This window comes from Gigantopelta aegis, chromosome 6 (genome assembly GCF_016097555.1).
Source record: "Gigantopelta aegis isolate Gae_Host chromosome 6, Gae_host_genome, whole genome shotgun sequence".
Lineage (NCBI taxonomy): Eukaryota > Metazoa > Mollusca > Gastropoda > Neomphalida > Peltospiridae > Gigantopelta > Gigantopelta aegis.
Genome location: NC_054704.1, coordinates 63,868,377 through 63,887,439, shown reverse-complemented (window position 1 = coordinate 63,887,439; position 19,063 = coordinate 63,868,377). Strand labels below are relative to the sequence as shown.

Sequence of the window (19,063 nt, the reverse complement as noted above, 5' to 3'; positions counted from 1 at the left end):
CTACTTCAGGGACATGGATAATGGGTCATAAACATTTACGATTGAGCTGTTCAGCACATATTCTGATTACAGTGTTATGTAATAAACCACAACCTGCCCTTCACTGGGTGTAGAATTGACACATTTGTTTCTACATAACACCATCACCACGGGGAAGTGTTATCTTATAAATAATAAGCTCCATTGCATTTAAAAATGCATGTAGTGGGTATAAAACTGGCACATTTATTTCTATATAATACCATCACTCCAGCTAAACACCTCTAAATCTGTTCTTGTAATATAATCATACTATTATGTTTAATCATTACTAGAAGAGTCTTCTTGATCAACAGCTGAAATATTGACATACATGCATTCATATTGTCATTATGTAGTTGAACAGATGAGATCTGCCTTACCACAGGAGCATCTTGGTCGTAAACTCTGAAGTTGTGGTACCGGGCTCCTGTAGATGTGTCAAGCAATATCTGAGGTTGAACAGTCTATGGTGGATTAGGCTCCCAAATCCTATAGATTGACTTGAACAGCTACCAGAAAGTTGCCACGATGCTGAACGTAAAGTTCAAAATGCAGATTCTAGGTGCACATATCTTTGATAATATCCTTTGTGTACAGGGGCGGGACGTAGCCTAGTGTTAAAGCGTTTGCTTGATGCGCGGTCGGTCTGGGATTGATCCCCGTCGGTGGGCCCATTGGGCTATTTTTCGTTCCAGCCAGTGCACCACGATTGGTATATCAAAGACCGTGCTATGTGTTATTCTGTCTGTGGGATGATGCATATAAAAGATCCCTTGCTGCTAATCGAAAAAGAGTAGCCCATGAAATGGCGACAGCGGGTTTCCTTTCTCAATATATGCGTAGTTCTTAACCATATTTCCGACGCCATATAACTATAAATAAAATGTGTTAGTGCGTCGTTAAATAAACCATTTCCTTTCTTCCTTCATCTTTGTCCAAACCTTGTTAGGATGTGACACAACATCAAGAGTGTTTGTCATTGGCAAAGGTGTTGTTTTAAAACAACTTAGAAACAGTGCAGTCTTTCATATCCAGGCAGAAGTGTTCAACAACAGATTGGCTATAAATGAGGAGATTGTTACAATTGGGTAAAGTGCACTGGTTAGTCTTTACAGAGAAAGCCAAAAGGGAGACACCTTGGACCAATTGAAGCTGCAATAATTCTACCATACAGTAGGTTCCTGCACTTCCACTGCTCAGCCTGGGACATTGCATCCAACATATGCAGCAGCTCGGTACCACAGCTTCAGAGTTTACCACCATATGCAGACGTGGAAAGGATTGGAAATTAATGATGGGTTGGAAACCTCATTCCAATAATGAAAGAGATGTAGCACCGAAGGCCTTATTTCAAGTTGTGAGATGCTCCTGTACAACGAAGAGATGGTCTTTTCGCAAGGCAGATCTCTCCTGCATGTTAATAATGCTGTGGAGTGTAAGCCAATATGTCACCTGTTGATAAAGAAAACTATTTTATTGGTGAGTAATATCATTCTCTTTGGGTAACCCACAGAGGAGGAAATCACATGTACAGATGTAGAAGTGTTTGGCTGTGGTGATGGTGTTATATAGAAACAAATGTGTCAGTTCTATTCCCAGGAAAGGAACTGGATGTGTGATGTTTTATTAGATGACATTATAATTAAAAACTGAGTTCTAACTGAATATGACCCATGTCTCTGAAGTGGGTCATATATTGATAACTACTCTAGATGATGATAAATTTGGGTATCTATCCAGAGCAGTACTGTTTAACCAGTTATATTGTCTGCCTGTATTTATCCAAAGGTTCTATGTGTAAGAGAACAACTTTTTATCCTTGAAATATACAGGAAAAGTATACTTTAATTACAAATCTTACATTAAATGTTTGGTGGCACATTACACACAGACAGCATTGAAAATATGGTCTCAGTGGTTAGTGATTGGTCAATGACCTTCATTAGACCAATTTATCACATCAGTAATAATCAATGATAACAGTTTTGTGTGAGGTCTTGCCTCCAAAGCCTAACCTTGACCTTAAACCAAATACAATGTTCACATTGGATGTTTTATATGGCAAAATAAGCCATTTTCAAGCATTTGGGCAGCCATATTAGATTTATGTAAAAATTAACATGCTCAAAAAAATAAATTTTGAACTTTAAAATCACTAAAATACCTTGCTTAGTACTTGCTATATAGTCAAAAATGTTGTTTCCAGGATATTTGGGAGCCATATTGAATTTATGCAAATTAGGCATATTTCCCCAAGGTGTATTCGGGTGCATATTTTTAATATGTTGTTCTGGAGACCACTCCAAAATGAATTGTGAAGAAAAAAAATCCTGTTACAATATGTGGTGGGTCTGCTCCAAAACTGACTAGACTATTTGTATCGTCTGCGTATTGAAATACAGTGTACATCAGATTATTTATATGTATGATTATAATATGTTCATTATTTTTTTACCACAAGAGACAATAGTTTGATATATATAAGGAACAAATAAGGATAAATACGGTCACCCTGTCTACATCCCGGTTCGCATTTGAACAAATAAAAAAATAACCAAAAGTTATATTTGCACTACAGATATCCTGAAAAAAGTAAGTTTATCCATTTACTGCCCAAAATTAAAAGCTTGAAGTGATTTATAAATAAACTCCCACTCTACTCTATCAAAAGCTTTTTCAAAATCAGTTGTCAGTAATAGACCCGGGATATCATTTGTTTTACAGTAGCTCATAATATCATAAAGAATTTGAGTATTTCCCTCAATAAATCCACCTTTTAAAACGTGCACCTGTTTGTGATTCATCGATTATATTTGGTAATACCTTCTTTTCATTATTTCTTTTCAATAAACCCATACACAACTTTATAATCTACATTCAATAACGTAATGCGTCTTCAGTTTATAATTAACACTACCCTCTTTTGGAATGCAGGTTATAACACCTTGCCTTATACCAGACTTATTTGCAAAGTTGATAGAACAATTTATTATGAACTGTATATATTGCAGGTATTATCAGCCTACAAGAAGATCACCTTTTGAAGACATTTGATGATTTGGAGTATACATTTCAAGCAAAGGGAGATTTCTGGCTGTTTAAATCAGACAGGATAAAATTGCAAGGAAGATTTGACACCGAACAAAAAAGTAAGATACTGAAAACTAAAGGATATAGGTATCAAAATGGAATATAGCACATTTGTGTCGTTGTGCATTTGATTTGAACAAATGTATCGACCATTACGGACTGTTTACAGAGATGGATAAATCATAATGACTCAGTCACACATAGCTAAAGACTATTTTAAGACCACTTGCGACCAAACCCTCCACCCCCACCCCCCACACACAAATATCGACAACCTTCTTGCGACCAAAAGCAAAAAACTTGACTTGTCGCCGATTGGTCGCTGGTGTTTGTCACAGTGTGCCTCGGTCACCGACCAGTAGGCGATCAGTCGATGATCAGTCTTCCATGGTCCCCAACTTCAAACCCCAGTCACACTAAAATCGGGTGGTCGCAAATTGGTTGCAGATGGTCGTAAAAATATCTTTATTGGTCGCAAATTGGTCTTCACTGATGGCCAGAATATTGTATACCCGCGATTGGTGAATGCGTGGCCATCTGACCAACCCCTCACCCACCTCTGGCTTTGTATGTAGGTGTCTTTTATATGGTTTTATATTCATTGTCCGTGTTTTGTAATGTCCGTGTTTTGTAATGTCCGTGTTTTGTAATACACGTTTATATCTGTTCAATTGATAGGTTGTTTGATAGTGACTGATAATGAATTTCATGAGAATAAATTGTTTTCAGTTGATAAATGCATTGAACGTTATATGCTTGATGGGTAGGGAGAAACAGTTTAATCACTCGATGAACTCATTTCTTCGTCAAGTCGAGACTATCACAGGTGGTATTTTATTTCTTATCAAACTATTTTGCTCTCTGAAATCTTCTTCGATCTTCATTACATCTTTATCGGCGTGAGAGAAGTTTGTAGGTGTGACAGAGTTCAAACCAAGTGCCAGTTATTTCCGTACCGTGGTCATTTTACCATCATTATAACGAGCTATGTGCCCTTTTATTTGACTCCAAATCAGTTGTATTGGATTCAGTTCCGAATGTCTTGGCGACATTCTTAGGCATAAGTGTCCATGACGTTCGGCAACATCATCAGTAACAAACTGCGGTGCACCTTTGTTAGTTTTGACAAGATCATAAAGAATTGTTTTTTCCATGTTATTTTCAAAAGGTATTATCTTGGTTCGTAGCCACGACTGTATGTCGTCCTTCTTGGAGTTAAGTGTAAGACATCGTGTTATCTCAGTTATTGTGTTGTGGTAGCTAGCATTATCCATGTCGATGGCAGAAGGCTTTAGAAAAGAAGGCATAAGTTGTTCTTCAAACCATTTAATAAATCTTTCATGAGTAGCGTCTACTTTAGTCAGGTGCTTGGTGGTGCTTGTGCCTGGATGGATATATGTCCAGTGCTGGGATGTATGGTTAACGTTCACCCACGTCTCAACTTGATATACTATTAAATACCTGTTCTCGTAAACTGGATACTTCATGGAGATAGGAGAGTCTCCTGTCTGATATATTGGCGTCCTCAAAAATCACTTTCCCAGTTGTAGAAATATGTTGATATTTAAAATCGAGGTCGTGAAGTGTTCTACGTAATTTTGATATTGATATGTTGTTCCTCCCTCAAAGCCAAATTAATCTTATGTAATGAAGATAATTCGCCCTCTCTATAAAATCGGTATACTCGTCGTCTGATAACATCTTTTTCAAACAAATCGATGAGTTTTCGGTCAGATTCTTTAACAATGCATTCTGTGCTCGGATTGGTAGCATTCAGAGGTTTTTTATACTTCTTTTTACTGTTGAAACCGAAACTTTAAGTGCAGCAGCAACTCATTCGACAATTCGATAAGCGGCATATCTAGGTCTACCACGCTGATATTCGTCTTCAAAATAATTAGAAACGTTCTTAATACAAGATTTTACATCCACTGAAATGCTTTTCGATTTACCCATACTTTACTCAAATAACAATAAAGTATGGAATGTCCAGTAATACATTTTCTGTGAACTTATATACCCTTCTATACGTGTATTTCATGTGGTTTACACAATGCTACAACAACACGTGCAATCATAGATTATACTTCGAAAATAATATGTTATTGACCATCGACTTGATATGTACAAAGAATGTTATCGTATTTTGGCCATTCAGGGCCCTGTCTAGGGGATGGGTAAGTGGTGGAACCCCCGAAAAATCTGAACAGTAGCTTTTTGGTTTACAAAATTGCTTTGCGCATTACAAACGTACCTCCCCACTCCAAGCATCACCATAAATACTATATATTTGATCAAAAGGGATCCCAATTAAAAGAAAAAATGGTGGAAAGGGGAGGGCCTACCAGACCTAACACTGTGGACTTTGTAACACCCAGACCGTGTGTCAGCTGATTTTTGTTTGTTACTACAACCCAGTTGTGTTAGGTTAGATACAGTATGTAAATATATAATTTATAAAATAAAATTCAAATAAATAATGTATTGGCAAAATTTATTCAATATACATGGAATGGTTACATGTATTTTTACGTATATGTTTAAAGAAAAGTTTAGACAAAGCTGGTACACATTTTACATTCCAAAACATGCATAACCTTGATTCAGTGAAACAAGCTATAATGGCCTTCACGTAGCCTCGTATCCTAATCTAATGTTATGCAAATAGCCTTAGTTATTTATAGGAGAACGAACCTGCATTCAAAACGTACAGAGATTTCTGTAAAATGGAAATAAGTCAACTTCGTGCATTTTAGATGATGAATTGTATATAAAAAAAACCTGTTAGGGTTTGGGTTTGTTTTCAAGCAAATGTAAAGAAAACAAGCATTGAGTAGGAATTAAACGTAACATTTGCAAAAAACGCAGGGTCTAAACAATTGAACATATATATATATATTCGAGTTGGTATGAGGATAAAGCTTAATCGTTTTAATTTTTTAATATTAATTTTAACGTTATTCATTCCACTGCATCCCCATTGGGCTATTTCTCGGTCGGTCTGGGATCGATCCCCGTCGGTGGGCCCATTGGGCTATTTCTCGCTCCAGCCGGTGCACCACGACTGGTATATCAAAGGCCGTGGTATGTACTACCCTGTCTGTGGGATGGTGCATATAAAAGATCCCTTGCTGCTAATCGAAAAGAGTAGCCCATGAAGTGGCGACAGCGGGTTTCCTCTCTCAATATCTGTGTGGTCCTTAACCATATGTTTGACGCCATATAACCGTAACTAAAATGTGTTGTGTGCGTCGTTAAATAAAACATTTCTTTCTTTCTTTCCACTGCATCCCTTTTGACTCAAACTGACAATATTTTATCAGGTTGTACCGGTGTTCGATATTTAGGAAACAAATACACTGTTTCTCTCATACCGAACGTCTTTTAACCTGCTGTTTTGCAATAGCGAAGACTGATTGTCAAAAAGAAATAAGGGGTTTCCATATTATCCTTTTACCAATGTTAACAGATATAGCCATGAAAGAAGAGGGAGACGTCGTGGAAATTCGAGTTGCTCCGTCGAACCTGTTTTCCGGAAACCGTCTCCAGGTGTTGGTTAACAACGTCAGCAAGTTCTTTGATCACGAACCTCTTCGTATGCAGGATTTCAAAGGTAAGCTGATTGTTTTTGTACGAAACCTTAATACACTTGTTACCGATATATTTATATTTTTTTGTACTATATTAAGAATAAATATGGAAAATACTTTTTATTAACTAAATTAATTGCTGAGCTGTCATATTGTTTCCAGATGTTTCTATCATTACAAACGAAGCTAAAGGTAACCTTGGCAAGCATGGTAATTTCACAGTGATATTCAAGTCTGGAGTGGGTGTTGTTGTAGCTGAAGACGAGCGTCGGCTGTATGTGAAAATAAACTTACCACCGAAGTACCAGGTAAAACATTAAACTTACCACAACAGTACAAGATAAACCCTTAAACGTTTTACAGATATACAAGATAAACAAAAACAAAACCTTAAACGTACCACCATAGTATAACCTTAAATTTACCAACGCAGTACACAGTAATACTTTAAATTTACCACTGAATTACAAGATAAAATCTTAAAGGGACATTCCTGAGTTTGCTGCAATTTTAAAGATGTTATCGACTGACAGAGACTTTTTAACGATTGTAATTACACATCAAATATATTTTTCTGCACAAAATATTAGTGGCTGTATATTAAACGTGTTTTTGCTCGTTCTAATATTTGTACTAGGTTAACTCTCATTTTAGTTCCTAAAATAAAAAAATTCGTACATACGAAGACAAAATCCAGTTTCGGCTTCTTACAAATATTAAGACGACCAGAAACACATTGAATAGAGACACTGATATTCTAAACAAGAAAATATATTTAATATGTAAGTTTAATCGTATAAATATTTTTAGTCAGAAACATCTTACAATGCAGCAAACTCAGGAATGTCCCTTTAAATGTACCACTGCTGCATATAATTAAACCTTAAATTTACCACCTTAGTACACAGGGCAAAACCTTCATCATACAACCACATTACATTAAACTAACCACTGCAGTACAAGGTTAAAACCTTCAACTTACTGTTACCAACTATAAATGTATACACACAGTAAAAGTTAAAATGTTAAACTCACGTCCGCTGTACAAGCTTAAACTTACCGCCACAGTACAAGGTCATACCTTACATTTACCACAGTTGTACAGTGTCCACAGCGGTACAATGTAAGACATTAAACTGACCACTGCAGTACAAGATAAAAGCTTAAATTTACTAACGCAGTACAAGAGAACACATTAAATATGATGAAACCATAAACGTATCACAGCAGTACACGGTAAAACCTTAAACTAACCATCGCAGTATAACATGAAACCATTAACCTTTAACCGTATACTTATATATCACTGCAGTACATAATAAAACCTTAACGTTACCACCCCATTACAAGATAAAATCTTAACTGTACTGCTTCTGTATATAGTAAAAACATTAAACTTACCACCGCAGTACAAGGAAAAACCTTCAACTTACCACCGCAGTTCAAGATAAAACCTTAAAATCTCAACTTTAATACAAGGTAAAGCCATAAACATACAACCTCAATATGAAGTAAAAGCTTAAAGATACCATCGCAGTATAATTACCATCACGGTACAAGGTAAAACCTTAAACTTACTTCCTCACTACTTCAGTATAAGGTTAAACCTTGAACTTACCATAGCAGTACAAGGTGCAACCTTAATATTACCACTACAGTATAAATTAAAACTAGAATGGGTGATACATATATTTAATTTTTAAATGATGGAAATGATCAAAACAAAACCATTGTCATTGTATTAAGATTGAAAGGACATTTCCAATAAAGTATTGCATTTGATATCGTTATTTTTGACCCCTCCCAACGCTCAAAATTAATTTAAAGGTCAAAATGGCAATTAAAGATCACCAAATTGTCACGAACACCACCTTTTGTTTCATAAAATGCTTTGTTTTAAGCCTGTATAGTAAATCAAAGTACTGCAAAATATGAATCTTATTAACACAGGCTACAGGCCATTAAAAAGAATAATATTAAAAAATACAATTATGCCGATAACACCAAAAGGAGGGGACCCCTGTGACACCCCCTTGAATCCGCGCTATGACTAACCTTCTTTTTCTTGCCTTTTGATTCATGAACCAAGAATAAGAAGGACTCTGGTGGTCTGCTTGGTACCTGGAATGACAACAAGAACGATGACTTAACCATACGTGGAACTAACACTGCTGTCAAAGAAACGTCTGAAGATGATTTCAAGAAGTTTGCCTTGTCATGTAGGTCAAATTTTCTCTTTAGTTTTGGTCACCGGTTCTTTCCATTTCTGCTGCCTTTTACCAAAAATGTCCACAAAATATTGTATAAAAAATGGAGGAAATCGAGATGTGTGCTGGGATGTTCTCTGCAATCGTCAGCGATAAAGAAGAAATGTTTTATTTAACGACGCACTCAACACATTTTATTTACGGTTATATGGCGTCAGACATATGGTTAAGGACCACACAGATTTGGAGAGGAAACCCGCTGTCGCCACATAGGCTACTCTTTTTAAGACAGGCAGCAAGGGATCCTTTATTTGCGCTTCCCACAGGCAGGATAGCACAAACCATGGCCTTTGTTGAACCAGTTATGGATCACTGGTCGGTGCAAGTGGTTTACACCTACCCATTGAGACTCAGGGTTTGGAGTCGGTATCTGGATTAAAAAGCCCATGCCTCGACTGGGATCCGAACCCAGTACCTACCAGCCTGTAGACCGATGGCTAACCACGACGCCACCGAGGCCGGTCTCGTCAGCGATAAGATCACTTGAAATATCGAAGATGAACCACAATATCTTTTATCGTGTTGTATCGCAGCAAATATGCACCGTGTGAGGCTTGCTTAAAGCCAGACACAAATCTTTGCGATTTCATCGTAGGCTAAAATCAGATTAAAACAGCCGTTTTCGCAGTTATGTAAAGTACCTTATGATTCTATTTTTGTCGGGATAGAGGCTGCCGTACGATGTATATTTGTTGCGATATGACAAGATAATAAAATATTGTGTGCATTTTTGATGAAAGACACGGGCATTGACGGGGCTGACGTTTCAACAACACCTTCTGGGTCTTTCTGTTTGCCTCCTTGTTCAACGATGGGTGTGTACGCACCCCCCCCCCCCCCCCCCAAATTACTAAAGGTCCACTTTTCTCTATAAAATTTAAATAACGTTACGTAATCGTTGTTGTTTTTATCGTTATCATTATGTTTCTAACATGCTCCTATACCACTAGGTTTCGAACATGTCCACCCCGGGTTCGACATCTGGAAGCCAGGGGCCCAGTCCGGGGCAGATGTTGTTTTGAGGGATTATTTTTATGTTGATTGGTCCCATCACGAGCAATTCGCACCCACCCAATAAAAATCCTGCGTACGGGCCTGGTGTGTGTGTGTTGGGGGGGGGGGGGGGGGGTCGTTTATGAAATTTGAGGCCCAGGGCCCCGTTTCACGAAGCGATTTTAGCACTAATATCGCCGTAAATACCATTTATCGCCTCCTTAAAGCCGCACACCCTAGTTCCATCCAGCGAAAATAAATTATAATTTGGTTAATCTACAAACCTGTAACACACTTAGATCACGTTTTTATCAAATGGAGTGATAAAGCAGGTTTTATTTCGATAAATACCATGGGAATCCCCATGTCCCAATTGCTTGAAATAATTTTGAAAGTTAGTATTCTGATGTCACCGGTAGATGTCGCTTGAAGCACAACAATGCCTACGTCACGACAAATTTAACAGAGTGCGCACAGACTTGGGGTGCGTTCTTTTCACCTCTCCTGGACATGTTCCATCTGTTCTGTCCTGGTTGTATCCCCTCTCCAGATATCGTAAGACTTAGCAAAATTATTGGTTTTAAGGGTTTGTAACGTTTTGTATTGAGACACTTACTTGTCTGAACTTTATTGTTACTGAAAATGTTCACGAACTGTGAAGAAAAATCTCACAAACGAACAACAAATCGGATGTTGATTGCGCGAACCGTGCACGAGAAAACAAACCGAACCAAAATGATAACGGTCACGTGGTATACCAACATCTGTGACGTTTACACAGGAAGATTCCCTCTAAAAATAGATTGGACCTCGCTTGCTTAACGGTTTTTTCTCGATAGCATGTCTTGTAAAAAAATGCAAAAAATGCATTTCGTGGTTTTACAAACATCAGGATTACCAAAAAGCACTTCAGGTGAATGGAAATGTGTATTCTAAATAATAAAATGTAAGTAAAGTGCAATTTTATTTGTGAAAAATGGGGTTTAATAGCGAAAAACAACGCCGTAATGGTTAACAAATAACTGTAACTAGGGTGTGTCCCTTTAATTTTGTTCTATGATCGCCAGCCCATTCCACGACGCAGCGTAGCTTACTATCGTCATAAATTATTGTGAACATTTACAATAGGTACGAGGCAGTTGTAAGCCACTAACGTAGCTGTCAAATGGCAGTTAACTGATGATTTGGTAATTTTCTAATAGGATACTAACTTTTTGTATAAAAATGGATCTAATATATACCAAATACCTTTTATAAAACTCGGCGTTCGATGAAAAAAACACGGGAGATAACTCTCATATGTCTTATGCATTCGACAATTATCCCTCAGCAAATAAACTGACAAAGTTACTTGATGGATGTCCGATACCAATGAATTACATCTAAGATGTTCCGAAAAGCCGGTAACCAATTCATTATTTAACTAATTCGTACTTCTTCGTAAAGAATATTTTAATCATTAAAGGGGCACTTACGACTACCGTAAGGCTGCTTTGTGGAACGGCTGTAAAGTTTACGGTGTTCGCTACGAAGGTCCGGGAATATGCTCCCACTGAGATGTTTAAACTAATGTATCTTCAGAAGCCATTCCCTGCATTCTGGGTAAATAATTGTCCCCATTACTGACTAGGTTATCGAAGAAGAAGAAGTTACTTTTTTAACAACACCACTAGAGCACATTGATTTATTAATCGTCGGCTACTGGATGTCAAACATATGGTCATTTTGACAGTCTAAGAGAGGAAACCCGCTTAATATTTTTCCATAAGTAAAAAGGGATCTTTTATATGCACCATCCCACAGCCAGGATAACATATACCACGACCTTTGATATACCAGTCGTGGTGCACTGGCTGGAACGAGAAGTAGCCCATTGGGCCCACCGACAGGGATCGATCCCAAAGCGAGCGTTTTACCACTGGGCAACGTCCCGCCTGACTAGGTTATCAAATCACTGCAGCCATCCATAGAAGGGACGACTGCTTATTCATTGTTGAGCTTGTATATTATGCTCAGTCGTAGACCCATTGAGAAATGTACACAAAACACGACCTAGTTACCATTCTAAATGTATGTCATGTTATGCAATAGTCAAAGTGACTTTGTTAGCTATTAAGTTTGTAGGATGGCTATAACAATAAGCATTTGGCTACATCTTTGATGTAATATAATATGGCTATTGGATACTCGCACTAACCTATAACTGGTATAGCAGGATTTCTGGAATTTTTATAAAATCCACTAGCCATGGCATCAGTGATTTAAAAAATGTACTAGCCACAATTAAAAATTCACTAGCCCTACTTTACTAAATAATAGTAATAATCAGGTATGTCACCTAAAGAGGGGAGAGAGAGAGAGAGAGCTTAAAAACATTAACATAGGGTGGTTGGGGTGGTGACAGGATATTCATATTTTCAAAATAAGACTTAACAGCAACATTTGACTTATTTTTTTCACTAGCTGTCGGGCATGGCAATAGTAGTTATTTACTAGCCCAACATTGAATATCACTAGCCATGGGACTGGGGCTATCATAATCTAGAAGCCCTGGGTATAGTGTTTTTAACAGGTTCAAGGGTGTCGACAAAAGAACACCACATACAAAATTTGGTAGTTGAAAACATGGTAAAAAAAACTGCTTTAAATAAGAAACAAGCTGTTTAATAAAAGGTGACTGGTCTGCGGTCGAGTCGTGAAAATGTGTATTGGTGACATAGCTAATTATACATTAAACCAATGACCAGCTATGGCACTTGATAATTGAAACACACGTTGACAAATCAAACTTTCACTCTCTTTGGTGTGGGCCTACATATCCAACGGCTCCCCTGCGAGGGCTTGCCATACTTGCAAATAGTAATGCAGGCCTTCTAGGTTATGGTAGCCCCGCTCCTGTGGCTAGTGATATTGGGTTAGTAAATAAATACTATTACCATGCCCGCCGGCTAGTGAAAAAAGTTGTCAAATGATGTATTTAAGCTCTCTCTCCCTCTTTAGGTGACATATCTGATTATGACTATTAGTAAAATTGTATTTATTATTATTTAAATTAGGGTACGGCTAGTTGATTTTTAATCGTGACTAGTATATTTTAAAAAATTACTGATCCCATGGCTAGTTGATTTTATATAAATTCTAGAAGCCCTGTAATGTTCAATATTTTTTAATCATCACTTCACAGTTTTAGTACATTGCTAACCATCTACTAATAAACCAAAAGCAAAGCTGACAAGGCTACACTTAGAAATAGTGGTGCACTGGCTGAAACAAGAAATAGCCCAATGGGCCCACCGACGGGGATCGATCCCTAACCGACCGTGCATCAAGCGAGCGCTTTACCACTTGGCTACGTCCCGCCCCAAGCTTTTACAAATGCTTTCTTATTGCAATGTTTTATAGATCATTAACATAAGCCATCGGACATAAGGCTGGTAAGTACTGGGTTCGCAGCCCGGTACCGGCTCCCACCCAGAGATAGTTTTAACCACTCAATGGGTAGGTGTAAGACCACTACACTCTCTTCTCTCTCATTAACTACTAACCCCTAACAACTAACCCAATGTCCTAGACAGACAGCCCAGATAGCTGATGTGTGTGTCCAGGACAGCGTGCTTGAACCTTAATTGGATACAAGCACGAAAATAAATTGAAATGAAATGAAATGAATGCTATTTATTTTAAAACAAACTAATTATATTTTGTAATTGCACTTCGTGGGGCCTAATAAAAAAAAAAAAAACCATTCCGCACACCCGATCCTACATAGCGAAAAGTGCTTATTTACCTAATTTTGTTTTCGGCACATTCCTCAAAAGTCACATATTTAGGCCTAGGCGTAACTCTAGTTTATATTGTTATATGTGTTCCTAAATAGCATGAAGATGTACACTATTTTTGTGTGATTTTTAATATTTATTGTTGTTTTTGTTTTACTTCAGGGTTCGTCAAGGAAAACGAACGACTGTTTCGTCAAGCGTCTACTGTGGATGAGCCAATTATTCTGTGTTAGACTTGTTTTATAATGGGATTGTGGGGAGTAAGATTGGTCCAACGTCATTGTTGAAGGGGAATAACAGAATTTACATAATATTAACATGGGGTATTATTCAAATTATGTTTCATGGGTGGGGGAAGGGGGTAGCGTGTTATGCTTTGAAAATACCACATGCAGATTCCATTACAAACTGACTCAAGTTATTGATCTAACGCTAGAAAACATTTTATTTGTTACATTATTATTTAACTACCTGTAGCCATTATATTCCTGTGCTATATAATTTCCCCAACCAGTCAATGGAATTTTGGTGTTTATCTATATTCACGATTTGCAGAATTTGTTTCTTTGTACACCATGTGTCTAATCATTGTCAACAGTAAACGTGTGAGAAGTCTGAAAACAAATCAGTCCTCAACAAAGCAACTGCCGTGATGTATTGACAAGTTTATATTTCTCTAGACATTGATGGACGCATTGCGGTCTTTGTAAAATCTTTAATTGAACTTTCTGTTGTGATAATAATAATAATAAAACAAAATTACACATTTTAAATTGGGACTATATTTTGTAGTGAACGAATCGGGTGCAATAGCGTAAACACCGAAACGTGCTAAATTTCGCTTAGTCTATTTTTTAAAAAAGCAAAACGTTTTAGAAATATATAAATTTAAATCGATAATGGTTTATAAATATGATATTAAACATGCTACCCTTTAGTACTAAATTTATGTCCCTCGTGAAATATTTATTGTCACCACTGGCGTGGCCACGATTTTATGTTGGGAGAGGGGGCAACCCACTATTGGCGGGGGGGGGGGGGGGGGCAACCCACACTGTGTGTGCGTGTGCGTGTGCATGTGTGTGTGTGTGTGTGTGTGTGTGTGTGTGTGTGTGTAAACATTATGCGAAATGGAAGTTTAATATCCTATAATTACTACACACCCATTAAATATTAATGAATATATTTATTAAATACACTCTTTGGTATTCAGTTTTACGGCAGGAGCTACATTTCAGGATTGAACACTACCGCACATAGTTACGGGGAATGATGTGTAAACAAAACTGTCAGTCAGTCGAGTTGCATTCTTTTTCAATTTTGCAATTGTTTGGAAAGGAAATTCCATTTTAGGATAAATAAAAAAAAAAAAAAGTTTGTTTTATTTAACGACGCCGCTAGAGCACATTGATTTTTTATCTTATCATCGGCTATTGGACGTCAAACATATGGTCGTTCTGACACTGTTTTGAGAGGAAACCCGCTGTCGCCACATAGGCTACTCTTTTTACGACAGGCAGCAAGGGATCTTTTATTTGCGCTTCCCACAGGCAGGATAGCACAAACCATGGCCTTTGTTGAACCAGTTATGGATCACTGGTCGGTGCAAGTGGTTTACACCTACCCACTGAGCCTTGCGGAGCACTCACTCAGGGTTTGGAGTCGGTATCTCGATTAAAAATCCCATGCCTCGACTGGGATCCGAACCCAGTACCTACCAGCCTGTAGACCGATGGCCTGCCACGACGCCACCGTTTAGGATAAATAAATACAAAACAATGTTTTGTGTTTGTGTGTTCCCCGATTTCTGCGTTAAATCGTGTATTTCATACCAAAAACCACTCTGCCCACAGCATCCGAATTTCTGGCAGGAAATACACTAGTTGAATACAGAAAAGAAGAAAAGAAAAAACACATACATGTGTTTGAAATTCTGTATAAATCTTGAAACTGCCTTTGAAGGAATGTGACTTTTAAAATCAATTTTTAAGTTTGCCATTATAATTACTGAACCTTTGGGGGAATCCTGTATGTCTTGGAGACGACATAGTGTGGGTGGATCTTTACAGTATAGTCCGTTTCCATCTTGTCTGCTAATACTCCTCGTTGACTTGATTTTCAGTCCAGTCAGCCCACGCCGCCCACGCAGACATCACGATGTTGTTGTTGTGCTTGGTGCTAGCTGTGTGGATGTCGTCCTACTCTACACAGGATGAGGTCGGCGTGAAACGTCTCGGGTGCAGAAGGTATGTGTTTACATATTATTGTGAACATAATAAGTCGTTTTGAATTTATACGTGGAACATGTACACAGCTATCAAGTACACATTGTTTCATAAATTTAGCAATAGGTTTGATTTCTACTGAAACCTTTCAACATGTATTACAAAATGTGTTAAATGTAGTAAATTGCGTCATCTCTCTCTCTCTCTACCGGCCTCGGTGGCGTCGTGGTAGGCCATCGGTCTACAGGCTGGTAGGTACTGGGTTCGGATCCCAGTCGAGGTATGGGATTTTTAATCCAGATACCGACTCCAAACCCTGAGTGAGTGCTCCGTAAGGCTCAATGGGTAGGTGTAAACCACTTGCACCGACCAGTGATCCATAACTGGTTCAACAAAGGCCATGGTTTGTGCTATCCTGCCTGTGGGAAGCGCAAATAAAAGATCCCGTGCTGCTAATCTGAAGAGTAGCCCATGTAGTGGCGACAGCGGGTTTCCTCTCAAAATCTGTGGTATTTATCATATGTCTGACGCCATATAACCGTAAAATAACGTATTGAGTGCGTCGTTAAATAAAACATCTCTCTCTCTCTCTCTCTCTCTCTCTCTCTCTCTCTCCTCTCTCTCTCTCTCTCTCTCTCTCTCTCTCTTCTATGCAAAAGATGTACAATCAGTCTGAACATATTTACTTTAACAATACTCTTTATGTATTATATATATTTAATATTATTTATGTTCAACTTTATTTGTAAGATAGTGATTCAGGGCCCCATCCCTGACATTATCAACATTTATGGGCCAATAATAATAAATAATAATAATAATAATAATAATACGACTAGTCCAGTAAACATATGACTGAACCAGGAACAAATTGCAACAGAAAAAAGAGTTAAATATTACCTTTTAATAATGTAGAAAAGTTGTTTGTTGTGGGCTTTTAATGTGTTTTTATGCTGGACCTTTTGGAGAGCCCTGTACGTCATATAAGAAACTGCATAGACTTTAAACTGTCTCTGAGACATTAGCGTAGCCAGATGATGATGGTGGTGGTGGTGGTGATGGTGGTGGTGGTGTGTGTGTGTGTGTGAGGGGGGGGGGGTATTCCCCAAATCACACATCTTTCCCTCCACCAATGCTCTAAGATACACTTAATATTATTTCAGTTATGCTTTTCATTATTTGTGACCCAAAACGACTATAAACATCTTACTTTGACAGTATATATGTTTCTGCAAATACCATCTGTTATCACACATAAGAGATCTAATTGTATTTTGTCTCTCACACATACAAACTACAAGTGAATGTTTAAGGTTTAATGTATCGCCATGGGTGTCACACAGTATACCAACACGGAAGCATCATTCACAACTATAACCCATTCTGAAATATACAAAAGTTGTCTTGGTTAGTTCCCCTTCCTGTGCTATATTTATCTGCATACAGACTACATTACTGTTTTAAAATCATCATCATCTTAAAACATTTGATAACATTTAATATTTCCTACTCAACACATAGACAGAATTCCTAGTGTGTTTACGGAACGGAAATTCTTATTCTTTATTTAATTTAGTATGTACATAATGTAATTTCAAAACATTTCAGTTTATTATTATTATTATTATTATTATTATTATTTGCACTCGTTATTTGTACAGGGGGCGGGACGTAGCTTAGTGGTACAGCAATCGCCTGATGCGCGATCGATCTAGGATCGATTCCTGTCGGTGGGTCCATTGGGCTATTTCTCATTCCAGCCAGTAGGCTACTCCACAACTTGTGTAACAAAGACCGTGATATGCACTATCCTATCTATGGGGTGATGCAGATAAAATTTAATCGAAAAGAGTAGCCCGCGAAGTGACGACAGCGGGTTTCCTGTCTCAATGTGTGATCCTTAACCATATGTCCGACGCCATATAGCCGTTAATAAAATGTGTTGAGTGTGTCGTTAAATAAAACACTTCCTTCCTTCCTTTCTTCTTTATTTGTACATTTATATTTTTACATTTATTATGTAATTTAAAGAGTTGTTAACTGTTGTACTAAGTTTGATGTTTTTGTTGTGTATTTGTGTATTTACAGCGAGTCATGGACGTAACGTGGAGAAGCCGACCCTCCGTGAATTGATGAAAAGAGCGGCAGATAAAGATTGATAAACCGTTCAAATTGAGCCAACCTAGCTTTTTCAAATATTCCTTGCGAATGTCACACATGCTTGTATAGCTTCTGTAGTCCAATATGCCTTTACTACCTGCATTTGAAGAAATGTGCAATATACAGACGAAAAGACAAGCTATCAACATTTAACTTCTTTTTTAAAGAGGACGATAAAGATTATAAAATTACTATTATTTTGAAATCTGTAATATTTCCCATAGTTACATCTCTGTCAGATTGAAACTAGACTATTTCTTTAAAGACATGCACGTATTTGGGCTGGGTTGGGAGTTGCAAATTAATTCGAAATGGAAAGAACTAATGACGTTTGACAGTTATTCTAGAATGAAGGTGATGAAATCTTCTCGTATTTGTTTTATTTGGTAAATATTGGTGCATTTACCATCAGTGAATATGGTGGTTTAGTAGAAATACAAACAAGGGATACCAAAATATCTTTGAGAATTCATAAAGTATTGCTTACCATTAATTATTATTAAAGTTAATTGCGAAGTAGCAAGGATTTTTAATTTGGATTTTTGTTTTATATTAATTTACTGTTTGCTTGCTTGGTAATAAAAGTCATAATATGTATTTATGTTTTACAGTTATTCTGCTACTAACTTTAGTAAAACCAGTTATTTTGCCAAATTCATGCAACAATATCATTTAATTTTTCTTACTCTTCAAAGAAGAAACGCTGCAAAACCACATTGTCGTAACATTATGGTGTCCGATAATTTGCAGGATTGTTCACAATTCACTTATAGGACACACCACCAAAGGGTCAAGGTCATCTAAACCGGGTGTGGCCTCCGCGTGTGTTGTTTGCAACCAGAGTACGGATGACGTCCCGGGGGGATGGTGGCCCACTCGGCCTGCAAGGCTGCTGCCAGCTCGGGCAGGGTCTGGGGCTGTGGTTGTAGGCGTCGGTC

At 37.7% G+C, this 19,063-nt stretch overlaps 1 protein-coding gene across 1 annotated transcript in view; it reads left to right on the top strand.

Annotated features, from left to right (window-relative positions):
• LOC121374665 (protein mesh-like) overlaps positions 1-18,716 on the top strand; it is a 30,226-nt gene extending 11,510 nt beyond the window's left edge. Inside the window, exons 5-11 of the mRNA XM_041501775.1 lie at positions 3,033-3,170; positions 6,581-6,724; positions 6,864-7,009; positions 8,791-8,920; positions 13,903-13,968; positions 15,863-15,986; positions 18,054-18,716. Of these exons, the coding sequence (XP_041357709.1) occupies positions 3,033-3,170; positions 6,581-6,724; positions 6,864-7,009; positions 8,791-8,920; positions 13,903-13,968; positions 15,863-15,986; positions 18,054-18,069 (764 nt within the window). The 3' untranslated portion in view covers positions 18,070-18,716. The remainder of the gene's footprint in view (positions 1-3,032; positions 3,171-6,580; positions 6,725-6,863; positions 7,010-8,790; positions 8,921-13,902; positions 13,969-15,862; positions 15,987-18,053) is intronic.
• The last annotated feature ends 347 nt before the right edge of the window (positions 18,717-19,063 follow it).